The 23,507-nt window shown below is 43.6% G+C and overlaps 1 protein-coding gene across 2 annotated transcripts in view; it reads right to left on the bottom strand.

Annotated features, from left to right (window-relative positions):
* Nucleotides 1-22,272, bottom strand: part of NPL (N-acetylneuraminate pyruvate lyase) — a 37,650-nt gene extending 15,378 nt beyond the window's left edge. Inside the window, exons 1-3 of one of the 2 annotated variants that reach the window (XM_029618274.1) lie at nucleotides 22,137-22,272; nucleotides 6,967-7,038; nucleotides 6,347-6,420 (exon numbers count right to left, since the gene is read on the bottom strand). In XM_029618274.1, the coding sequence (XP_029474134.1) occupies nucleotides 6,347-6,420; nucleotides 6,967-7,034 (142 nt within the window). In that variant the 5' untranslated portion in view covers nucleotides 7,035-7,038; nucleotides 22,137-22,272. Of the gene's footprint in view, nucleotides 1-6,346; nucleotides 6,421-6,966; nucleotides 7,039-21,818; nucleotides 21,842-22,136 lie in introns of those variants that run through there. The other variant, XM_029618275.1, reaches the window with a different exon arrangement.
* Nucleotides 22,273-23,507: the final 1,235 nt, after the last annotated feature.

The following is a 23,507-nucleotide window of genomic DNA, read 5'->3' as shown; positions in this document are numbered from 1 at the left end:
ACCTACTGGGCATGCCCAGCATGGCACTAACCCTGCATCCAGCAGGAGTCTCCCTTCAGTCTTTTGTATAGTAAAAAGAGCGTGCGAAAAATAAAGTAGATTGCAAGCATACCCAACTCCGCGGGGTGGTGAGTGGGTTTCATGAGGACTAACATCCTGCTGTCCTGTGATAATGCCTGTTACAGGTAAGCAACTCTGCTTTCTCACAGGACAAGCAGGATGGTAGGCCTCACATGTGTGTGAACAAGCTGAGGATGCCCGCGCATGTACTGAAAACATCCAAAGACGTGCAACAGGCACAACAGGGGTGATGTTTTGGTATATGGGCAGCCTGAATATCCTAGCGGGTGTAGAAGGAAGTTGGATATTATGCTGAGAATAGATTGCATAGAACAGACTGGCCAAAGATAGAATCTTGTGCCAGCTTTGTCCAGGCAATAATGGGCTGCAAAGGTATGAAGAGAACTCCAGGTTGCAGCTTTACAGATATCAATGAGAGGTACAGAACGAAGGTGTGCAACAGATGTTGCCACTGCTCTAATGGAGTGTGCTTTAACTCGTCCCTGAAGCGGAAGGCCTGCTTGCTGATAGCAGAAAGAGATACAGTCCGCTAACCAGGAGGACAGGGTCTGCTTTCCAACTGGGATTCCCAGCTTAAGCTTATCAAAGGATACAAAGAGCTGGGTGAATTTCCTGTGTCCTGCAGTGTGTTCCAAATAAAAGGCAAGTGCACGTTTACAGTCCAAGGAATGCAGAGCCCGCTCAGCAGGAAGTGAGTGGGGCTTTAGAAAGAAAGGAGGCAGTACTATGGATTGATTTAAATGAAATTCAGATACTACTTTCGGTAGAAGTTTAGGATGAGTGCGAAGGACCACCTGATCATGACGAAATTTCGTATAAAGGAGGGTATGTAACCAGCACCTGTAGCTCACTGATCCTGCGAGCAGACGTTAAAGCCAGAAGGAAAAGGACCTTCCAAGTAATATGTTTCAGCTCGCAAGAATGCAGAGGCTCAAACGGAGGTTTCATGAGCTGCGCTAAAACTACATTAAGGTCCCAAGACGGGGCCGGTGGACGGAGAGGAGGCTTCAGGTGAAGCAAGCCTTTCATAAAGTGCACTACCAGGGGCTGTGTCGAGATAGAGACATCCCCCGTATACCTCTATGGAATGCGGCGACTGCACTGATATACACTCTGATGGAAGAGGTTTGTAATCCAGACTCAGAAATGCCAGAGGTAGTCTTAAAACTCCACTATCATTTGGAAAGCCTTATAGCTCAGTTCTCATTGCCCTGGGTTGAACTTGTTTCTGGTGAGGAAGCTGGCCTTGAGATTCTCCTTCCCTGGCATGTAGGCTGTTGGCAGAAAGAGCAGATTTTGTTTCACCTATTCACATAACTGGTCATATTTTGTATGCCAATATGGGACTGTGAATACTCCTTTCCTTGTTGATATATGCAAATGCCATGGCTTTGTCTCCTATAAAAAAACAAAAAAAAAACAAAACTCAGAGTGAGACTGATGGCCCTGGTCTCTAGCCTGTTTATTCGACCATCAAGCCTCTTCTGCTGACCAGTACCCTTGGATTATATTCCTGGCTAAGGGCTCCCCATAGGCTGGCATTGATGGTCACCATGGTCCCAGCTGAGAGATTCTTAGGTTTATTTCCTTCCATAAATAAATTGGAAGGTGTCAGCCACTAGTCCAGGCTCTCTTTCACCAGAGGTAAATGCAACTGGAGCTGGCAGGGAACCAGCATGCCAATAGGGACTACTGCATAGGCTGCATGTGAGCTCTGGCTCACTGGACCAGGTCCAGTACTGTCCCAATAAGCCCCAGCAGTCAGAGATAGTACCTTAGCATTTCATGCTCAGGAGGATTCCAAGGTAACACCTGATCAATCACCTTATCACCTTAGAGATCCTGCTTGAAGATGGGGTGACTTGCCTCTTTCTTGTACTGAACAGGGAACTTAAGAATGCCAGGGACTGAGAATGTTATAGGTTGCTCTTTGCATAATTTATTACCTGTCCAGCTGCTGTAAGAGAGGCAGACCACAACCTCTGAGGCCAAACAATTCTTCTGGGCAGCTTTGGCTCTTACAAGTCAATCGTCCAGATAAGGGTGCACCCTTATCCTGTAAGCAAGTTTAGGGGTGCAGGGGTCCGTCTGCTACAGGACACTTCCAGTCCTTCCACTTCACAATATTAAGTCAGGAAAAAGACCATGTGTTTGCCTCACAAATAGCCTTTTATCAGATTTGGCAGGATTTAGCATTTATTTATTTTTATTTTATTTATATTTATCGTCTGCTTTTTTTCACACTTTTTTCAGCACTTCAAAGTGGATTATATTCAGGTACTGAAGGTATTTTCCCTATTCCCATAAGGTTTATAATCTAAGTTTGTACCTGAGGCAATGGAGGGTAAAGTGACTTGCCCAAGGTCACAAGGAGCAACAGCAGGACTTGAACCCTGGTCTCCTGGTTCACAGCCCATGGCTCTAACCACTAGGCTACTCCGCCACTCATAGGAAAAAGAAAGAAAAAAAACCCCCCACAAACTATTCCTGTCTTTAACATCCTGGCCACTAAGCACCAATTTTCCCTAAAGAAAGTTCTATACCATGGGTAGTTACAAACATGCCATAAACCTTAGCCTGCTTAATATATTAACTTATTTTATTTATCGAATTTTATATACCGTCATTCGGTTTCACCATCACAACAGTTTACAATGTTTTGATGTTTAACAGAGTGTCCAAAAATTCATATGCTTGTTAACATAATTAATTATCTTAGTCGTTCTAAACATAGTTTGGTTGTTAAAACTGTATATCTTACACTTGATATGCTTCTTTTGTTAAGTGGCAGGTACTGCTTATGAAGCTGGTCATACACAGCGTATTTAAAGCTAGTATAAACTGCTGCTTTAAGTTTTTCTATTTAAACAAATACACCTGCTCTTTCAAAATTTAAAAAAAAAAAAAAAGCCCTTTGCTATTCATCATTTACTAAAATAAAAGGCAATGTACGAAGTCACTGTATTAGGAAGATCTGCATTATGTGCAAATATCTGTAATTCAAGATGCCCTAAGCTATACCTTGTTACTAGAAGATCACACCGACATTTTCTGGCACACACAGAAAAAAAAAAGTAAAAAAATACAAAATATTGTTATTCACTTCCTTAGATCAAATTTTGAGCCATGTTTCTTCTTTAAACCAGCATTGTAGAATTGTTTTCAATGTTTAGATATTATGTGATCAAACTTAAGAGTGTTAAAAGATGGGCCACTTATTTTAAACAGTTAAGGACAGCAAGGTTTCTATTCCAGGAAACATTACAGTTCAGGGGAAACACTGGTCGAGCTGTGCCCCTTGTGGTCTGAAAACTTCAAAGAGCATTTTAAAACTGAACTTAATAAGGTTGGCCCAGTGGCTCAGTGACCAGCACTGCATGCTGCCATACAGAAGACCTGAGTGATTCTTGGGCCAGACATCTACTGTCTGGGCTGGCCAGCGATGCTGCTAAAGGCAACATTCTCAGCCCCTGGGGGAGGGAGTCTCTGCCATCACCCAGCTGGAGATGCCTAGCAGTGAGGCTTTGTGTCCATGTTAGCCAGATTCCAGAGGGAGTCCAGTTTGTGGTCCTTGGCCAAAGACTGTCACTGTGATGGCTATGCTGAGATGGGGGGGGGGGGTTATAGAAATTGGGAGAAAATGCCCCACCCCCTTCAGGTAGATGTGAATGAAGGCTCATAGCACCATAGCCAAAAAGAGGCCAGTTTTTGATTGAGCTGGGAGTTTAAGAGGAGCAGAAGGAAACTACTGGGATAAAATGCCCAAACAGGCAAAAGCAGAACAAAACACATGGTTGCCACCAATCTGTGCAAATCTTCACCTGATTCATGCAAAATTCTTAATATGGCTAACTTACTTACCCCTGGTCCCTACTTCAGGCAATATCCCTCTGTTCACCTCTGAAGTTGGTCTGGCGAATGTGTGCAGGGAAGGAGACTTGCTTTCTGGGTTTGGTACTTGTCAAGCTGTCTGGAGCTTGCTCTCACCCTTCACTGTCTCAGACTCCATGTTACTCTCTGAACCTGAGCAAGGTGTCTCCTCTCTCCTGCCCCAGTCTCCTGGCCACACCTAGTCTTCTCCCTCCTAGATAGCAGGGGGTGCTGCTCTGCTTAGGGCTCCCCTTTAGGGTCACTTTTCTGGTTTCACTCTCAGGGTTCACTCCATCTTATACTTTCCAGTTGATAAATATGCATAAGCTCGTGGAGGGTCTTTGCCGCATTTCAGGTCTTTTTCCCCCTCCCCATTTCTTCCAGGGGTGGGGGATGGGGGGGGGGGGGGGAGGGAAGTACTGCCACATCTGTATGCCAAGCCATATGCAGAGTGTTTCTCTGTCTCAGACAGACACCCCCCCTTCTTCCAAGGGTGGGGGGGTCTTTCTGACCTCTGGACTTGATTGCTGGTCCATGACTCCTGCTTGAGAGCTTAAGTTGTTGCATTGTTTTTCTGCCTTGGTTATTTACACAGGCAAACAGGCAGATCTAGATAAAATATCCTTCAGTATAAAGTTCTCATCAGGGCAAGGTCTCTTTTTTCCACCAAGTTAGTATCTTGGCCTCAGTATTTGTCTGCCTACTACTTTGCTTTTACGAATCATATTTGGTGCTTTCAGTGGTAAGCACTCAAAATTAGAAATGTTGGCCCAGAATGCTGAATTGTAGCAGGTTTTGATGGAAGACATGCCTCTATGATGTCCAGAGAGGCTAGCTACTGTTTTTTCTTACTGCCATCATGTCTGAACAGAGCTTTTCCCATTTGAAAGTGAAGTATATGAAGGCATTAAGAGCATAACCATACAAGGAACAGTCTTTCTGGTACCACAACACAAAATGAATAGGTCCCATGACCCTTTTCCTCAGGCGGCACTGGGACTATAGCCTGGAGGAACTGTAGCTTGGGCAGTATCCCTTACTGCTTCCCTTCTGAGTCGAGAGGTATATGGGGAAATAATGAAGGCCTTTGGGACTGGCCTTGTACCTTCTGAGGGCATCTCTCCTTTGAATAATATCCAGCACCCACTGACCTGACATAATTTGGGTCCACTTTTAATAGTACTGCAAAAGGTGGCTGCCCACTGGTACTACTGCCAGAGGGGCCCTGTTGTACACAGTGTTGGACGGCTTCCTCCTGCTGCAGGTGGCTCCACTTTAAACTCTTCTGGCTCCTCGAAAGGGATGCGCCTTAGTTCATGCAGTGCACAGAGGGGATCACCTAACTGGCTTGTATCTGTGCAAGTCCTGGGGCCTCTGAAGTGTGGGCCCTTATGTTCCCAATCTTATCTTCCTATAAGTTTTGGGGTTTCAATTCTCCCAACTCTTTTACCAGTTTCTCTAGATCTTAAAAAAGTAAGGAGAGTTTTGGATGCTGAATCTGCCATACAATTCCTCAGCCCATAGAAGCCTCCTTGCTGCCACCCCTGAGGCCATACACAGCATCTGCTAGGAAAGCTATGGCTGATTCCAGCTGCACTGTTTCCATGTTTTCTGGGAATTGTGGCATCCAGTGTAAGGCTGCTCGGGCCACATAGCCTCCACAGATGCCTGTAAGGCTATGGAGTTTGTAGAAAAGGTTTATTTCAAAATGGATTCTCTCTTCCTATCCTGAAGATCCTTTAGAGCCAATCCTCCCTCCACAGCAATAATTGTTTTGCATGTTACTACAGAGACCAAGGCGTCTATTTAGGATATTCCTGAGGAGACTGCTTCTCTTCTAAGGGTAGGGGGTATATTTTATTCGTCACCTTAACCCCTATGAGTACTCAGCAGCCCCTTGATAGTTTACTTAGGAATCAAGGTAACCCTGGGGAGTCCAGCGTCCCCTAAGGGTATTGGGATCATATTCACACAAGGAGAACTCTACCAAGAACACCTGGGAGGAAACTTCTACTGGAAAAATGAGTCCCAAGAAAAGAAAAAGAAAAAAAAAAAAGGGACTTCAGACCAGGGACACATCTAAGCTCCTGGGAGTTGTGAACAACCAGTCCTCATATGTCCACAGTTGCAGAAGGCAGACTACTGGCAACTCGCTAGGACCACACCTCCCTTATAGTCCAGAGTGAGGTCATAAAAGAGGTCTGTATTCCTCAAAGGCGAAGAGAAGTCCCATGTGTAAGGACTGGTCTACAAGGAAGAAGAGAAGCTGAGTTTTTTCTGTGTGGTGAAAAAGCCAACCAGAACTGACAGAGGCTGCTCGCCTTTGTTCATGTGTAAGGTATAAATTGCTAACTGGAAAAAAAAATCAAACAAACAAACAATTAAAAACACTTACCAAAAACACTCTTAATACCCTGGACTTTAGATAGATAATCCACATATTGACCAATGACAGAAAGGTTAATTTCCCTGGAACAAACAAGGCATAATGTTGCTAGATTAATTATCCCCAACAGACCCAAGATTACAGCACACTTCCAAGCATTGCACCAAGCTCTTTGTTAAAAGAGGTAGAAAGAGCACATGCCCAAACCTCAGGATGCCAGAGAAAGCACAGGGTGCAGGCACTCACACCTTTGCCTAGTTCACCATTTTATTAATGCGTGCACTTGTTGGAATCCAGAAGTTATACACCATTTATTAATGCGTGCACTTGTTGGAATCCAGAAGTATACACATTAAACATATAGGCACATAAAACGGTTCAAGAGGATGGTCTGGCTCAGCTGGTTGGCATTAAGCTGCGAGTGTGGGCAGGAGTTTAAGCTTACAAGCAAGGCAGCACATAGACGAAGCACAGAGTTTGGGGTAGGGAAATAAGCAACCTTGGAACCCTAAAGAATAAAGGCTGGATCCAACTCCCATGCCATCACCTGAGTAAGGCACCAGGCTGGATTTGCGTCAGAGGCACCACAGTATGAAGAACAGCTTTAAAATTAAGTAGCTAATGTTTACCCGCTCTCCGTCATTGGCGTGACGGTGGCTGCCACGAGACCATGGAACCTCTTCTGTGAAGACTCCATTGAGCTGCAGGAGGGAGAGACAGGCAGAACAAACTTCAATTCTCAAGGCAACTGAGCTGGTTAAAATGAGCCTGGCAATTCCTATAGCATGGGATAGCAAAGGGAAATAAGCTGTGATGAGAGTGTGATTTTACACCCCAGGACACAGCATTATCCCTTTTAAGTCAGAGCAAAGATTCTCCTATGCAGAACAAGCCAAGATTGACTAATACAAGCTCTGCAAAGACAGAAGTGTCAGCATGACAAACCAAGACAGAAGAGTCATTCATTTCCTCAGTTCATCAAAGCAAAAGATAGAGGCGAGATTACCTGAAGTAAAAATCACTCGAGCAACATCACTCCTTGACACATACTAGAAATGCTTTTATACATCTAATGGAAGACACAGCGAGGGTCCATTTTCAGCCACTGTGCAGCTCATCTAGTTAGCTGGTAACATATCCAGCTAACTAGCAGGGTAAATTCAATGGTGTGCTGCTGCTAAATATACCCAACTATCCTAAATTAGCCGGTTATGTCTAACCAGAGTTAGCCACATAACTTAACGACAATACTTGGGTCACACTGAAATGCTTCCTGCCTGCCCCCAGAACACCCCCTTCTTATCCAGCTAAATTATAGCTGGGTAATTAGTTATGTTATCTGTCTAAATGGCTTATGTACATCTACCTCAGTGAGTGCTCCCTGTGACAGACTCCAGCAGCATATAAAAATTTACAAAAAAAAAAATAAAAATTGGGCACTTCTCAGAAATATAAAACTAGACCTGAATGAGAAATTCAACCCTAATGAGTTATCAGTTTTCCAAGTATACTAAACGAGCATTCAGCATTAAAAAAAAAAAAATTGCAGACAAAATAGTTTACAAGCAGTGTACAACCAAGTACAGCCTTACTTCATTGTACCATTTCCTTGCCAACTATATATTTCAGTTAGCATAACTAATATTTACTCCAAAATATTGTATAAATCCAAACCTCTCCTTAAAAAGGGATGATAATTTCTACAGCAAAGTAGTTTCAAAAACTTATTTGTCAGAAAGACAGCCTGAGAACTTTTTCACGCTGGCTGCACGAGTAAATGATCTATCAGCTTTGTTTCATTGGGGTGCAGGATAGTGTCTTCCCAATAACCACATAAGACAGTATGTGTGTGTGGGGGGGGGGGGGGGGGGGGAGGGGGAAGTGACAGCCCCAATCTCCTGATGCCACCCCACCCCAGGATTTTGGCATTTCAGGGCATGTTCAAAATATTTGTTCTGTATGTTCACATTCTCTTCCCTCTTTTTGTTGGCATGAAAGAGGAAAAATCTACAAGATGCAATGTTGGCAGTGTTAAGCTTCCTCTGTGCTTATGGCCAGGGACACAAGAACACTTGGACTCAGTAAAAGCTATAATGTATGTTTATTTATCCAGGAACATTCTGTAAGTCACTCAGAGTCCATTCAGCCCAGGCAGGCCAAAGACACACAGAGGCCTCTGGGATTTCCTTCTCCATGTTGGCCATACTTCTCAGCAGAGAGAAAGGAGTTCCGTTCTAGGGCAGTACATAGAGATCACATGAGCAGTGCAGCAGACAGCCAACCACCCTTACTCACGAAAATCAAGCAGGGAATTCTTCAGTGTCCAGTTTTGACTCTTGCACGCCTTTATTACAAATAAAGATATGCTCTTTTACATTTTTTCAGTGGAAAGGAGGTTGTAAAACTAAGGGGGTCATGATATGAAGCTTGCAAGATGAGACTCAGGAAGGACCTCAGGAAATATTGTTTTTACAGAAAGAGTGGTGGATGTTTGGAATGCCCTTCGGGAGGAGGGGGAAAAAAAAAAAAAAAGACAAATGGTAAAGGAATTGAAAAAAAGAAAATGGATAAACAGAGGTCACCTAGTAACAGAGGTCAGCCTGCACAGAGCAGTAGCTCAGCCCCAAAACAGCAGTAGCATAATTGCACTGTGCTTCCAAAAGGCACAATGGGGTAACCAGGACAGAGCAAGCTACAACCCCTAAACAGCTGTGGTAACAAGCACATCAAGCTTCCAAGAGGGAGCACAGTTTGAACCCAATCCTCAACGAGCATGGGGAGGCTGGATTTTTTTCCTTTTTACACAACAGCCTCACTAACCTTGGTGCCTGTGGGGATTGTTACAAAAAAACTTAGTAGTAAGACAAAGAGGCCTGGGTTTGACTTAAGTATTGGTTTTCTAAGAAGTAAAATTGAAGATCACAAGGCCTAAAAAGGCCTATTAGTGGAGGTGGTGGTGGGTCACCCACTGTAACAGATTTTGTGCATTTAGGACAGAGCAAGTGGTGGAAAGAGGGTTCAGGGGTTAAGAGGTGCCATCCAGTAGTACAGCAAATGTCAGATTTATGCCACCTGTAGATTTGGACAGACTCAGCATCCCCATCCTAACACAGGGAACCTACATTAAGCTGAGAAGGAGCTCTTGTGTTTGTATCTTTTTCAGCATGTTCCATGCAATATAAGTTATAAAGCAGCGCATAGCAACATGCAAGTGTATTCTCCAGCACTCCATCCCCCCCCCCCCCCAAAAAAACTGTACCTATTAGTAATAGTTTATTAACAGAATGCCTTCAAGGAGAAAAAAAAAAAAACAAGCCAAGGAGGTTTTCTATTTGCAACAGCAGTGAAACACCACTGCTTTTATTGCTGTAAATAGCCAGCACTCATAGAAACATAGAAATGACGGCAGAAGAAGACCAAACGGCCCATCCAGTCTGCCCAGCAAGCTACACACTTTATCCATTTTTTCCCCTTTTTTTTCTCTCCCACCTGTTACTATTGGCTTCCAGTACCCTCCAGCCCTAATTCCCCTCCACCCCACCACCAATTTAGAGAGCAGCGCCGTATCTGCATTCATGTGAACGTCCAGCTCAATTAGGGGTAGCAACCACTGTAACAAGCAGGCCACACCCTTACCCCATACTCTTACCCACCCCTGTTTTTATTTATTTATTTATATATATTTTTTGAGATAGCAGCCCTCCATCCTTCCGCTCCGTGAAGGTGGAACACCAACTACTGGCCACTGGCATCCCGCTCCGTGAATGCCTCTGTGGCTACTGCCGCTCCGTGCAGTGTTTGAATGCCTCCTCTTTATTCACGCCCTCTAGACTTGATGGATCCACAGTTTTTATCCCACGCCCCTTTGAAGTCGTTCACAGTTTTAGACTTCACCACTTCCTCCGGAAGGGCATTCCAGGCATCCACCACCCTTTCCGTGAAGAAATACTTCCTGACATTGGTTCTTAGTCTTCCTCCCTGGAGCCTCAGCTCGTGACCTCTGGTTCTGCTGATATTTTTCCGACGGAAAAGGTTTGTCGTTGTCTTTGGATCATTAAAGTTTTTCAAGTATCTGAAAGTCTGAATCATATCACCCCTGCTCCTCCTTTCCTCCAGGGAGAGTACATATTTAGATTGTTCAATCTCTCCTCGTATGTCATCTGATGAAGACCCTCCACCTTCCTGGTCGCTCTTCTCTGTACCGCTTCCATCTTGTCCTTGTCATACAAACAAACAGGCCGATACAATACAGTGCGCTCCGGAGCGCACTGTTAGCCTGCATTTGGATGCGCGTTTTCCCTTACCCCTTATTCAGTAATGGGGTGGAAAACGTGCGTCCAACCCGTGGCACCTAATAGCGCCCTCAACATGCAAATGCATGTTGATGGCCCTATTAGGTATGCGCGCGGGATACAGAAAGTAAAATGTGCAGCCAAAGGTCGGCGCTAATTTCTTCCGGCACCGGGAAAGTGCACAGAAAAGCAGTAAAAACTGCTTTTCTGTGCACCCTCCGACTTAATATCATGGCGATATTAATATCATGGCGATATTAAGTCGGAGGTCCCGAAGAGTCAAAAAAAAAAAAAAAAGTTAAAAAAAAATTTGAATTCGGCCCACGGCTGTCAGGTCGAAAACCGGATGCTCAATTTGCCAGCGTCCGGTTTCCGAGCCCGTGGCTGCTAGTGTCCCTAGTGCCTCCTTTTGCCCTGATCTACTGCCGGACCTAATTTAAATACTGCATTGCGCGCACCGGCGAGTGGCCGGTGTGCGCGCCGGGAGAGCAGGCGTTCTCCCGCGGACTTTACTGTATCGGCCTGAAAGCAAGCAAGTACACATACAGAGCAGTATTGAAGCCTTAGTAGCTCAAAACAGTTTGGTACTATTTGGATACAAACTATGTACTGGTGCTGCTTGACATTGCGGCAGCATTTGATACTTCGGACCATGCTAGGTTATCACAAATTTGTCTTTGAAAGTGGCATTGCTGGACAGTTCTTGCAAGGTTTCAGTAGTCTTTCACTGACCAGCTATAACTCCATGATTTCAGAATGGTTCCCATTATCAAGTATTCTGCAAGGATCTTCACTGTCTGCCACTTTAACATACACTCAGGTCTGATTTACAAACTGATCTGTTTTAGGCCTGAAATTACAGAATTTATGCATATTCCATCTTGGAGGAGGAGAAGATCATTAACTGCTATTAATCAAGTTGACTTAGGGAATGACCTCTGCTATTACTGGCATCAGTAGCATGGACCTTCTTGGTGTTTGGGTACTTGCCAGGTTTGGCTTTTGTTGGAAACAGGATGCTGGGCTTGATGGACCCTTGGTCTGACCCAGCATGGCAATTTATGTTCTTATAGTGATCAGCCCAAAAGATGGTACAGCTATCTGTTTAAAAACTATCAAGAGTTAGCACAGAGCTAATAAGTTATCCCCAAATGTAGATAAGACCAAGATCAGTAGAATTAAGAGATGCACTTCAGTGTTTCCAGTTTGAAACTATTCTAATATCTACTGAGGTACAAAATTTGGGAATCGTATTTGAGTCACAATTTTCGTTTGGAGCACAAGTAAAATCTGCAGTGAAGTTTAAGCTTTGCATTCTCTGGAAATCAATCTTGCTCTAAAAATGGTTTAACAATTAGCACCTGAAATATACCTGAACTACTGTAATGTAATCTCTCTCAGCCTGTCTGCTTCTACTCTGAGCCCTACAAGTCACCTCTGAAAGTCAGTAGCTCATGTTCATACTGGAAACTGGCCAATTTAAGGACATTACTCCAATACTCTGTAATCATTAACTACCAATCAAATGGCAAATCAGATTCAAGGTACTGACCTTTAGTTCATAAAACCTGTCATCTCCATACTTTAAGATTATAGGCCTGAAAGAAGCCTAAGTTTGTCTGGATGTTTCTATTGATTGCACCCTCTGTGTGCATTGTAAGGCTGACAGAATTACACGACAGGCTGTTTGCAGTGGATAGTCCCATTTTTTTTTTAAATCAACTACCTGATACAATTCATAAGGAGTTATGTCTGAAAAAATTTAGAAAGGTCTTGAAAACACATCTATTGGAGAAGTGTTTAAAGAAATTTTGTACACAATGGCTTTTAACCTTTTTAGTCATACCAGGAAATTGATTAGGAATATGAACCAACAATTAACCTTGTCAAGATGCCATTATTTTCTATACTATTGTTTTATGTGGTATTTTTTTTAAGTGAACATTGCTTGTAAACTGCAGACAATATTGGATAATGCAGTATAAAATATTTTAGAATAAATAAAACAGTCCATACAGCACTGTGACACCACACATTTCCAATACTCTCCCATTTGCATGAAAGTCACTTGCTATGGTATCTTATTCTTCTAAAGAAATTTGGTCAAATCATCAGCAATCCTCCTCTTCTGCTGGAACAGAGCTCAGCTGAATTTTCCCTGTTTCACATTACCTCTTATGAATAAGTATTTAAGATCAATATGTGTGCTGATGTTGAGTTGTACTCTGGAAGTTTCATCACACATTGCTGACAAGTATTGTAAAAAACTGACAAATTCAGGTTCTTCCAGAATTTTTATTAACTTTCCTCCTTTGATAGTTTTGCATACAGCGATGAATTTAGCTCTATACAATCTATTAAAACAGCTTAGCAGCTAACTGTTGCTTGCAGTATACAAAACCTCCAGTCCATCTTCCATCTCAAGTCAAGAGTTCCAACTTGAATCTGAATAACCAAATTATTTTCTCCAGAAGTTTTGTAACACAAAATCCTCTTGTTCTTTGAAGATATCTGAGAATGCATTTGGCAGTCTTCCAGTATTCAGCTGAATAGCAAGTATTGAAACAGCTCAAAACGAGCTATAAATGTAATACCTGCTCTCTGCTGCCCATTACAAGATCAGCCTGCAGCCACCACAGCTTTTCTCCTTCTTAGACTAGGGAGAAGGTGAAGATAGATACTTGACACCCATGGAAAAAAAGTGTTTCAGAACTTTCAAAACTTCTTTGAAATCTCTTAAGCACAGCCAATGGTGCAACTAAAAGGAGGCAAGGAAAATTAAGCATAAATTCTATGCCTAACTACATTTTCAATTTTAGATGCAAGGAGAACATTATATTTAGCCATTGCTTCTTATAACTCCATTCGTTTCACAAAGTAACAGAGAAATGTTCAACATCTTTCTTGAAAAAAGAAAAAAAAAAGTTTCCAGGGCCCTAATCTTTTTTTTTTTTTTTTTTTTTATAGCCACATTTTCTCAGAAATTGAAGATATCTGAACTATTAATGCTTTCCCTAGATCCAGTTATAGCCAATCCATATCTCCTCCAAGGTGAATATAGCTGACCTTTCCAAGGAGAACTATTTCCAGACAGAGAACTTGTAGAAGTGACATGTAACTAGGCTCCCGTCTCTGAAGCAGGTACATCAAGAACAGAAGTCTCCAGCCATTCTGCCTTCCCTCTGGGCTCTCTAAAGGCAGGGATACTCTTGTTCAGCAGGACCAGCTGCTGCAGCCACTTCCCCTGCACTTTATGGCTTTCCTTTTCTTGTAAAGCTTAGGCTATGCACCACCATGGTTGTATCCTCCTCCTCTTGGGGCTTAGGGTTAAAACTGTCCTGGAGGAGTCAAGGGTATTGCTCCCCCCTCCCCCCAGCCTGTACTTCATTTGGAAGAGCTCCCTGGTGAAAGTTCCTTGCATCTCCAATTACAAAATGAAACGGAATCCATGGGACCAGCAGACAAAAGGTCTGAAGATACAGCAGGGTGAGCAACAAGCCTTCCTTTCCTCTTCCAAACCATGCCAATAAGTAGTAATGAAAAGCAGGAAATCTGAAATATTCAGGAAGAGCAAGGATCATTGCCACATAGACAATCTCCATTTTGGGCCCTCCCAAGTTTGTTTGTTTTTTCGTGTTACCTTGCAAGATGGCATGGAAACCCCTCACCTATAAAATCTGTATGCAAAATGGTGTGGTGTGAGTGGCTCCTGCTCCAGTCATTTTCATGTGGGCAGATAATTTTGCACAAACTAGTCATCTGCACTGCCTCACTACTTCCTGTACCCACTGACTTAAACTATACAATCAGCTGAGTCCATGCCGGTTGAAAAACCAGCTACCAAGGCACACACCTGAGGAACCACGGGTCGTATGACCTAGTGAGGGCAAAGGGTTAGCGCCGGCGCCATTTGAATATTGGCAATACGGCACGAGTGCAGGAGGTCGCTCCCAGACCCCCGCTGGACTTTTGGCAAGTCTTGTGGGGTCAGGAGGGCCCCCCCCAGCTGGCCAAAAGTCCCTGGGGGTCCAGCGGGGGTCCAGGAGCGATCTCCTCCCACTCGTGACGTCGGGTGACAGGAACCAAAATGGCACCGGCGCTACCTTTGCCCTGTCATATGGTAAGGGCAAAGGCCACTGGCGCCATTCTATTAACGCAGCGTGGCCCGAGAGCGGGGAGATCGCACCGGGACCCCCCACTGGACCCCAGGTAATTTAAAACATTTTGGGGGGTTTTAGGGTTGTTTGGTGGTGCCGGTTTTCCCGCCCTCCCCCCTCCCCCGATTTACGATTTTTTTGACGATAAATCGGGGGGAATTGTTATTGTATCGCGGCTCTAACAATTTTTGACGATTTAAAATATATCTGAGGATTGTTTTAAATCGTCAAAAACGATTCACATCCCTAATGATAATTAACAGCCAACAACTCATTACTTCCTGCAAACTCTGAAGTAGAGAGCTCAGTAAAAAATTTAACATCTTAGGGGCTGTTTCTTCACTTACCAGTCCTTTAACCAAATCAGAACAAATTACACTTTGCATCATCCTTTAATAGGATGAACCGAAAACCAAAATAAAGTAGGCAGCCCAGGGTAGCTGTGGATTAGTCTGCCTTCCTTAGAGGAAAGGAATTTATCTGGGTAAGAAATAATTTCACCTTCCTCTGAACACAAGCAAGCCAATCCACACCAGTGGGATGTACCAAAGTACTCTGGAAATGGGGTGAGAGGCTGCCTGTGCTTCCATCAACCACGAAAGTCTCGTCCTCTTGAGCCTTAACATCCAAGCAATACCGAATCTCCACCACACGGGACCACCTGTGCTCTAGTGGAATGCCACCCTGATGTGCCTGGGCAACGGAAGATCTGCATCCACACAGGTATCCACGAGGACCTCTTTAACCCAACGGGTTACCGTCACCCATAACACTGTGTCTCCTTCTCTATCTCCACGATGGAGAACAAATAGCTGATCATTTTTCCTCAAAAAGTGAGTAACCTTCAAGTACTGCATCAGAGGCTGCATCACATTGAAGGCATATAACAATCAAAAATCCTGCTCATTGCTCTCTCCGTCCAGTGTGGGCAGGGAACGGACTAATTAAAATGGAACTCTGATACCACCTTCAGTAAAATGGAAGGTACAGTCCTGAGCTGTACTGCCCCTAGAGTTATTTGTAGACATGGCTCAAGGTAAAAACGCCTTGCTGAATAGATGAAAATGTCACCAGGAAAACCAAAGTAAGCAGCCGCAAGGCGAGATCACACAGTGGCTGAAAAGGTCAACAAAAAATCTCAATATATCAGAGTAAGGTCCCAAAGAGGTTCCTGTACGTGGAAGAGACCGTAGATACTTGACTCCCTTCAAAAACCTAGACCCATTGAATAGGAGGACAAGGTCCTACCATTAATCCACCCTCTATAGCTTGCGAGAGTCAATATCTGCCCCCAGGGTGTTTAGGACCAAGCCCCTTAACCAATCTCTACTGCCAAAAATTCCAAAACTAGTGAGATCTCTACTCAAGAGAATGAGAACCTCTCATCCCCACACAAGTTCTCAAAAACTCTCCAAACTAATAGAAGCCAGAGATATAGAAAACTTTCTAGCGTAAAGCAATGTGAATAATACTGCCGGAGAATAACCTCACCTCAGCAGATGAGCCCTCTCAAAGGCCAAACCATAAGTCATAACAGACCTGGATTTTCATGTACAATCGTCCCCTGATGCAGAAGATCCTCCCTGATAGCAGTCTCAGAACTACCCTACTAGGAGTCGTGGAGGTCAGTGTACCACAGTCTCCATAGCCAATCTGGAGCCACCAGAAGCACGGTCTCAATATGACTTGAAATCTTCCAAATTACCCCTGCCGAACATGAGCCAGGGAGGGAAAGTTAACACACCCCATTTCCGTGGCCGCTTGTTGGATGAGAACAGATTCAGAATGTTCTCAGGTCCCTTCTGGGACTATAGAACCATGGCACAGTCATTTTGCTATAGCTTGCTAATAAATCCTGTTTTTGGTTTTTTTTTTTTTTTTTTAAAACAGGGAATCCCCACCAGGGAGATGCATGTCCACCATCTGCTGAAGACTGAGAATAGTGGTGGGCTGATGTCAGGGTAGGACTATATGTCAGTGAATCAGTTTATTCCACCTCCATCTGTTGATAGGCGTGCATAACCTACCGGTGTGGATTGGCCTGCCTGAGTGTAGAGGAAGCTTTGTTATACATTAATGTAGGCTTGGGAAGAAGTCCTACCCTCTCCTGACCAGCACATCGCAGATCACTAGAAGGTTCCAGTCTGATGTAATAAGACAAAAGACCTCCTATACTGCAGCTCTACAGCCTTGTCTTGGGACTCTCCTTCTACAATTTTATTGCTTCTACCACCACCACAAGTAAATTTAGAGGCAGTAGGAGCGAGGGGGGACCCTCACTGTTGAATAACTGCTATAGGGCCCGGAATGGAGCTGCTGTGATCAATGACCACGTGATTGGCCCAACTGGCCCACCAGAGCATGTCAGAAGCCCTGATAGCCAGTCTGCTCCTGAATTCAACCCTTACACTTAAAGAGGATGTTTACTCTCTCCCCCCACAGCTCCATGCACCCAACTCTTTAACAAGAACCAGTTTATAGCACCAGCATAATATTAATATTTTACTGGGAGCCAAAAACACTTTTATAGTCTTTTCTAAAGACCAGCACACCTTTGGTCTCCAGGTCACAAGCAGGCCTGGTATTCGGGAGATCTACCATGAATATTCAGAAGGCATATTTGCACAAGTTTGGTCTGAGAACCAGGTTAACGTGTATGGCTAGGATACTTGAAAATGAAGCCTGTTTGCAGCTCTAAAGGACCAGGAAAACTGAAATTTTTTCTAGGCTAATCCCAAAACAATGCTCTCTCTTTTCCACAGAGTCAAACTGCATATTAAGGAAACATTTCCGGTCCAGTGCATAGCTGATTACTTACGGGCCGATACAGTAAAATCGGGGGAGAGCGGGTGAGTGCACTGGCACAAGCACAGGCCACTCTCCTGTGCGCGCGATACAGTATTTAAATTTATTTAAAATTAGGCCCGGCAGTAAAAAGAGGCGCTATGGACACTAGCGCGTCCCTAGCACCTCTTTTTTGACAGGAGTGGCAGCTGTCAGCAGGTTTGACAGCTGACGCTCAATTTTGCCGGCGTCTGTTCTCGAAGCCCGCTGACAGCCACGGGTTCAGAAAACGTCAAAATTGAGCGTCCGGTTTTCGACCCACAAGCCTATTTTTTTTTTTTTACCTTTTGGGACTTTCGACTTAATATCGCCATGATATAACTCATAGGGTGCACAGAAAAGCAGTTTTTACTGCTTTTCCGTGCACTTTCCCAGTACCCGGAGAAATTAGCGCCTACCTTTGGGCAGGCACTAATTTTTGAAAGTAAAATGTGCGGCTTGGCTGCACATTTTACTTTCTGTATCGCGCGGGAATACCTAATAGGGCCATCAACATGCATTTTCATGTTGCGGGCATTACTAGGTTCGGGGAGGGGGGTGGGGGTTGGACACGCGTTTTGGACGCGCTATTACCCCTTACTGAATAAGAGGTAAAGCTAGCGCATCCAAAACACGCGTCCAATCGGCCTGTTAGTGCACAAGTTCCTGGTTTGAATATTAGTAAAATTCACAAAAAAAAAAAAGCAGCCCAAGTACCCAGCTTGATTAATCCAACAGTCTAAGTACATTATAAGTTATTACTGAGCAGGCAGAAAATCAAATTTAACTTATGGAGTAATTTTTAATTTTTTTTTGAAGGGATTGGTAAGGAAGGCAATTTCTTCCTGCTCCTTTGGGCTTACAACTCAGACCTGGGGCTAGCATCCATCACTGTGAGCCTTCATTCACAACTATTCTGTGATTTTTTTTTTCCTATTTTTATATCCCCCTCCCAACCCACTCAATCCTGCCACGGTAGAAAACAGTCCTGGCGGCCACCCTCCAATCAAAGGCCCCACATCTGATCAAGGGGTGTCACCATCGCCAATGATTAGAACTCCTTCCCTTTCCATGAGGGATGGTGGATGCTGCCTCTGCAGTTGCTCTGGCCAGACCAAACAAGCAGAAGACGACCCTGACAAATGAACCCAGACTGGCCCCCGCATGGCAGAGCACAGTACTAATACTGAGCCACCAGGCTAGCCCAGGCTTTTTTTTCTTAAAGTCTATTAATTCTTTAAAAGAATAATATTTAAGAAAAAAAAAAAAAAGCTTAGCAAAAACTGCAATAACTGTTGCACAATTTCTGGCATGCAAAGAACAGGATGACTATCCTGCATGCTAATGGACCCAGAGAGCAAAGGAAATAAAAAGCAAGAGAAACAAGACAGCAAAATAACAGAGCGTGAAAGCTTAGTCAGCTGACTCTCACAAATGCTAACTTTGCAAATGTTGCAAAAAAACAAAACAAAACAAAAAAAAAAACCAAAGAGGTCAGAAGAGATTTCCCTGTCATTGGCACATTTCCTCTTCTACACTAGAGTTTTCCAGTATTACAAGTTGCAATCTCACTAGTTGTACCAGACATGTCCATATACTGGTACACATTCAATTCCTGGAACAATACTGCATATAAATATGAAATCATTTTCATTTACTAAGGGATTTCCCCCCCTCCCTCCATTCTGAGCATATGGGAAGAGATTTGTAAATCAGGCCCTTTATTTGGGTAAATGGTAATAACCCTTATCACTTAGTATTGCCTTAGTCAAAATTATAACTTTTTGTGAAAGCATGTGGAGGTGGGAAGAAGAGCAGAGACAAGGAGTGCTTCAAATGAACTCTAACCCCTTCTATCTGTGCCAGTAAGATTACAAAATCATCAGAAAAACACCAGCTTACAGACTGAAGGGTCCTGAACACCAGTCATTCAGATCATCCTAGAACAATACCAAGACATAGCACATGCCCTTGAAATTAATCATTGAATGAGATATTCAGCATCTATACCTCATTAGCCTGGCCTCCTTTCTGCTAGACAAGCAACCTGGGCTTTCATTCCCAAAGGAAAATAAGTACTTATATTATAATAAAAGAATATTCAGTTCTCACTATAATGCTTTCTTCCTTAGTAAGCATCATTTTTTTTTTTTTTTAAATCTTTTTATTGAAGTTTTTCTATATGTCATATACATGGAATCTTAGTAATCAGATACATAATCAACCAGTGTAACAATTACAATAGGTATTGACTTACAGAATTTATAAACAGCTTTCCAGTGGTTTCTATATGTCTAAGCCAATACTGAACACTGCAAACAAGAACTACAAAAGTTAACCCCTGCTGGTAAACTATGCACAGTTTATCCTGGTTTCTTCATATTCCATTCCCCTCCCTTCCCTATGAATGTTATGCTTTCTCCAGAACTAAAGTCGCCTGGTAGAGAGGATTATTTCCCATAGTGAAGGTGGATTTCAGGTCTGGTCTTTAAAGCCCTCAGTTTTTGTTACACATTGAGTGCTTTTCAGTTTTTTACCCTTCTTTCAAAGTTCTTCTCTGAAACTAGGGACCCAGTTGTTGGTTGTAGATCTTCCATGAATTTGACCAAGTCTTATTCATAGCTTACTCTTTTAAGGGTTGATTGAGTTTGCACTAGTTGATATTCATGTGTGCATAAATTGAGCATTTTTTTTTGAACCCGTGTTCTATATTTGGGCCTTTGGTTCCTAGCCATTCAGTTAAAATAACCTTCATGCCCACTATGGCTGCTTTGCAATACGCTAATATGTTTGGGTTAGTCATCTTTATTTTTGAAGTCAGTTGAACTCCAAAAAGCCATATACTGGGTCTTTCAGTAGAGCCACTTGCAGGATTTTTGTACACTTTTGAATAATAGCTGTCCAGAACTGTGCAATCAGTGGACACTCCCAAAAACAATGGCAATAAGAGCCCCTCGCTTCCCCAAACTTCTCACAGGTAGGAGATTCACATAATTTATATTTAAAACGCTTGTTCCGGTGTGATATACCCTTGCCATAAGAATTTGTACTGAGTCTCGCAGAGTAACTCATTGGAAGTAATGTTATTGATCTGTGAAAATGCCCCTAAAAATTCTTCAAAACAAAATTTGGAAGTGCCTCCATACTTTCCAAGTAACATCATAATTAACAAAAGATAAAACCAATGGTTCATCTAGTCTGCTCAGTAAATTGCCTATGGTAGTAACTGCCACTCCCATTCCTTGTTAATTATAGTAACTGCCACTTTGTGCCCAAATTCCTTCTATTAAGGATAGTAACTGCTGCTCATGTATACTTACTCTAAAGTTATTCTATTTCCTCTTTTCTATGTTCTAGCCTCTAGGGATCCACATGCCTTTTGAATTCTATTACTGTTATCTTTTGAGTCAAACCTCACCCCTCGAGTTTCATACTATAACCCCTAGTTCTGTTTCCTTTCTAACAGAAAAGGTTTGAATTCATGCATCAATATCTGTCACGTATTCAAAGGACTGTATTATATATCACCCTGCATCTCTTCTCAGGGTATACCTATTCAGATCCTTCAACCTCGCTCATTAGGGTCTCCCAATACAGATACCACATCATTTTGGTAACCTCTCTCTGGACTGCTTCCAACCTCTCTCTATCCTTTTTGAAATGCAGTCTCCAGAATGAACATAATACTTCAATTGAGGCCTCACCAAAGACCTGTACAAGGGCATTACCACCTTCTTCCCCCTCTCTTATGCAGCCCAGCATCCCTCCTACTTTGCAGTCACACCTGAAGAAGAGACAGATGTGGTCTCAAGCTAATATGTGCTACCTTATCTTTTGTGTTTGGTCCAATAGAAGGCATCACAGCCTACAGAAAAACTCAATTTAGAAAACCGCTAAAATCCTGCATGATGGATTCCTGATAAAAGCTCAACAACAACAATCTTTGCGATGAGCATAACAAAACAAACAAAAAAAAAACAAAACAAAAACAGTTCACGCTTGCCAGGCAAATAAATCAAATACTCCCTGAATAACAAATTTCTGACCTTCTGGATAACCTAGCTTTTTTGACCCTCAATAAACATCCAAGTCTTTCCGCGAATTACAGAGTAATGCCTAGACTATAGTTGCTTATTACTTATTTTGTAGTGGTCCAGGTTATATTATTTGCCCCACAAGTTAGGTCAAATTCCCCCGACAGTCACGTACCACTTATCTAATCTTCAGAACTGGTCACTTCAACAGATGGATCCCGAACATATGCTACTGAAAGTGCTCGTCTCTCAATGTCCCACATCTAAACGTCAACATGTTCTCTAATCCGCCCCGTCCCTCATCGGAAAGCTCCGAACCGAACTCGCTCTCTAACCTTCCCCATTGCTAATCCCCAAAACACCAGGCACTCCTTCACCCCCACCTCTCCCTTCTTCTATTTCTACGTGTGTCACCTGAGCACCGAGCTAGCTTGCTCGCTCGCTCTTGCCTTCCCTTTTCACGCAAAAGCGCCAAAGTTTCTGCCCGCCTCACCTGACAATCTCTGACCCGTTCCCTTTTCTTCTGTTTCACTGCTCGCCACTGTGTGCACTTTTAGATGTAGAAATTAATCATGTGACATTTCCGGCCTGCACGAGACCCTGCACTGAATGCTGGGACTTGTAGTTTCCCAGGCCGCCCGCCATGATTTTTCGACGTTAGACCGTGCTCCCGCCCGTGGCTGTTTGTACTAAATAGAGGAAGGCAATCCCGCCCTCCACACCTTCGGGCAAGGAGAGCGGGATTGGAAGGGAAGGGCGCCAGCTCTGGTCGTTTGGTGGGAGGAGTGCTACGGTGCAGAGAGGGATGCGTTGTGATTTAGATTTAGCATGATAGTTTTACATGTATTTTCAGAGTAATTGCGTGAGAGCTTGTGTGTGTGGGTGTGAATGGGTGCATGGGTGAGAGCTTGGGTCTGAGGGTGTGAATGGGTGCCTAAGTGAGAGCTTGTGTCTGTGGGTGTGAATGGATACATGGGTGAGTGCTGGTGTGAATGGGTGCTTGGGTGAGAGCTTGTGTCTGTGGGTGTGAATGGATGCATGGGTGAGAGCTTGTGTCTGTGGGTGTGAATGGATACATGGGTGAGTGCTGGTGTGAATGGGTGCTTGGGTGAGAGCTTGTGTCTGTGGGTGTGAATGGATGCATGGGTGAGAGCTTGTGTGTGTGGGTGTGAATGGGTGCCAGGGTGAGAGTTGGTGTGAATGTGTGCTTGGGTGAGAGCTTGTGTGTGTGGGTGTGAATGGAAGCCTTGGTGAGAGCTTGTGTCTGAGGGTGTGAATGGGTGCCTGGGTGAGAGCTTGTGTCTGAGGAAACTCACTCCAAGATGAGATTTGGGTAATGTTCTCTCCACCTAGCTTGATGGACTCTGTACCTGGGTAACATCAAGCTAGGTTGAGAGATCATTGCCCAAATCTCATCTTGGAGTGAGTTTCCTCACTCCAAAGGCCATCCAATCTTCACAAGAGACCACTGTTCTGTTCGTACGTCTCACATTGAATGTCAAAGCGGCCTCTAACCTCCTACACTAACACCTAACCCTCGCCCCGAGTTACTAGGTGGGTCTCTCTTAGGGATACAAATACCTATCTTAGGAGAGGACACGCTCTCTCTCTCCCACCCCTCAAATAGGCTGTTCCAGAGACATTGCTACATGCGAAAACACCTTACCGCATTTTGATGTCAAACGTTTGTATAACAATGCCCCTTTTTTAATTGCAGCTGCTAATGTGCCATATTCCCGCAGTAATTATAGCATTTTGATGAATCTAGGCCTAAGTTACGATGTATATTCAGCAGCACGGCGAAGCCGCTGAATATATTTATTTATTTATTTATTTTTAACTTTTATATACCGACATTCTTGCA

This window comes from Rhinatrema bivittatum, chromosome 10 (assembly GCF_901001135.1).
Source record: "Rhinatrema bivittatum chromosome 10, aRhiBiv1.1, whole genome shotgun sequence".
In the NCBI taxonomy this organism is placed as follows: Eukaryota; Metazoa; Chordata; class Amphibia; order Gymnophiona; family Rhinatrematidae; genus Rhinatrema; species Rhinatrema bivittatum.
The sequence above is the reverse complement of the archived record's forward strand: the minus strand, read 5'-3'. Positions and strand labels throughout refer to the sequence as shown.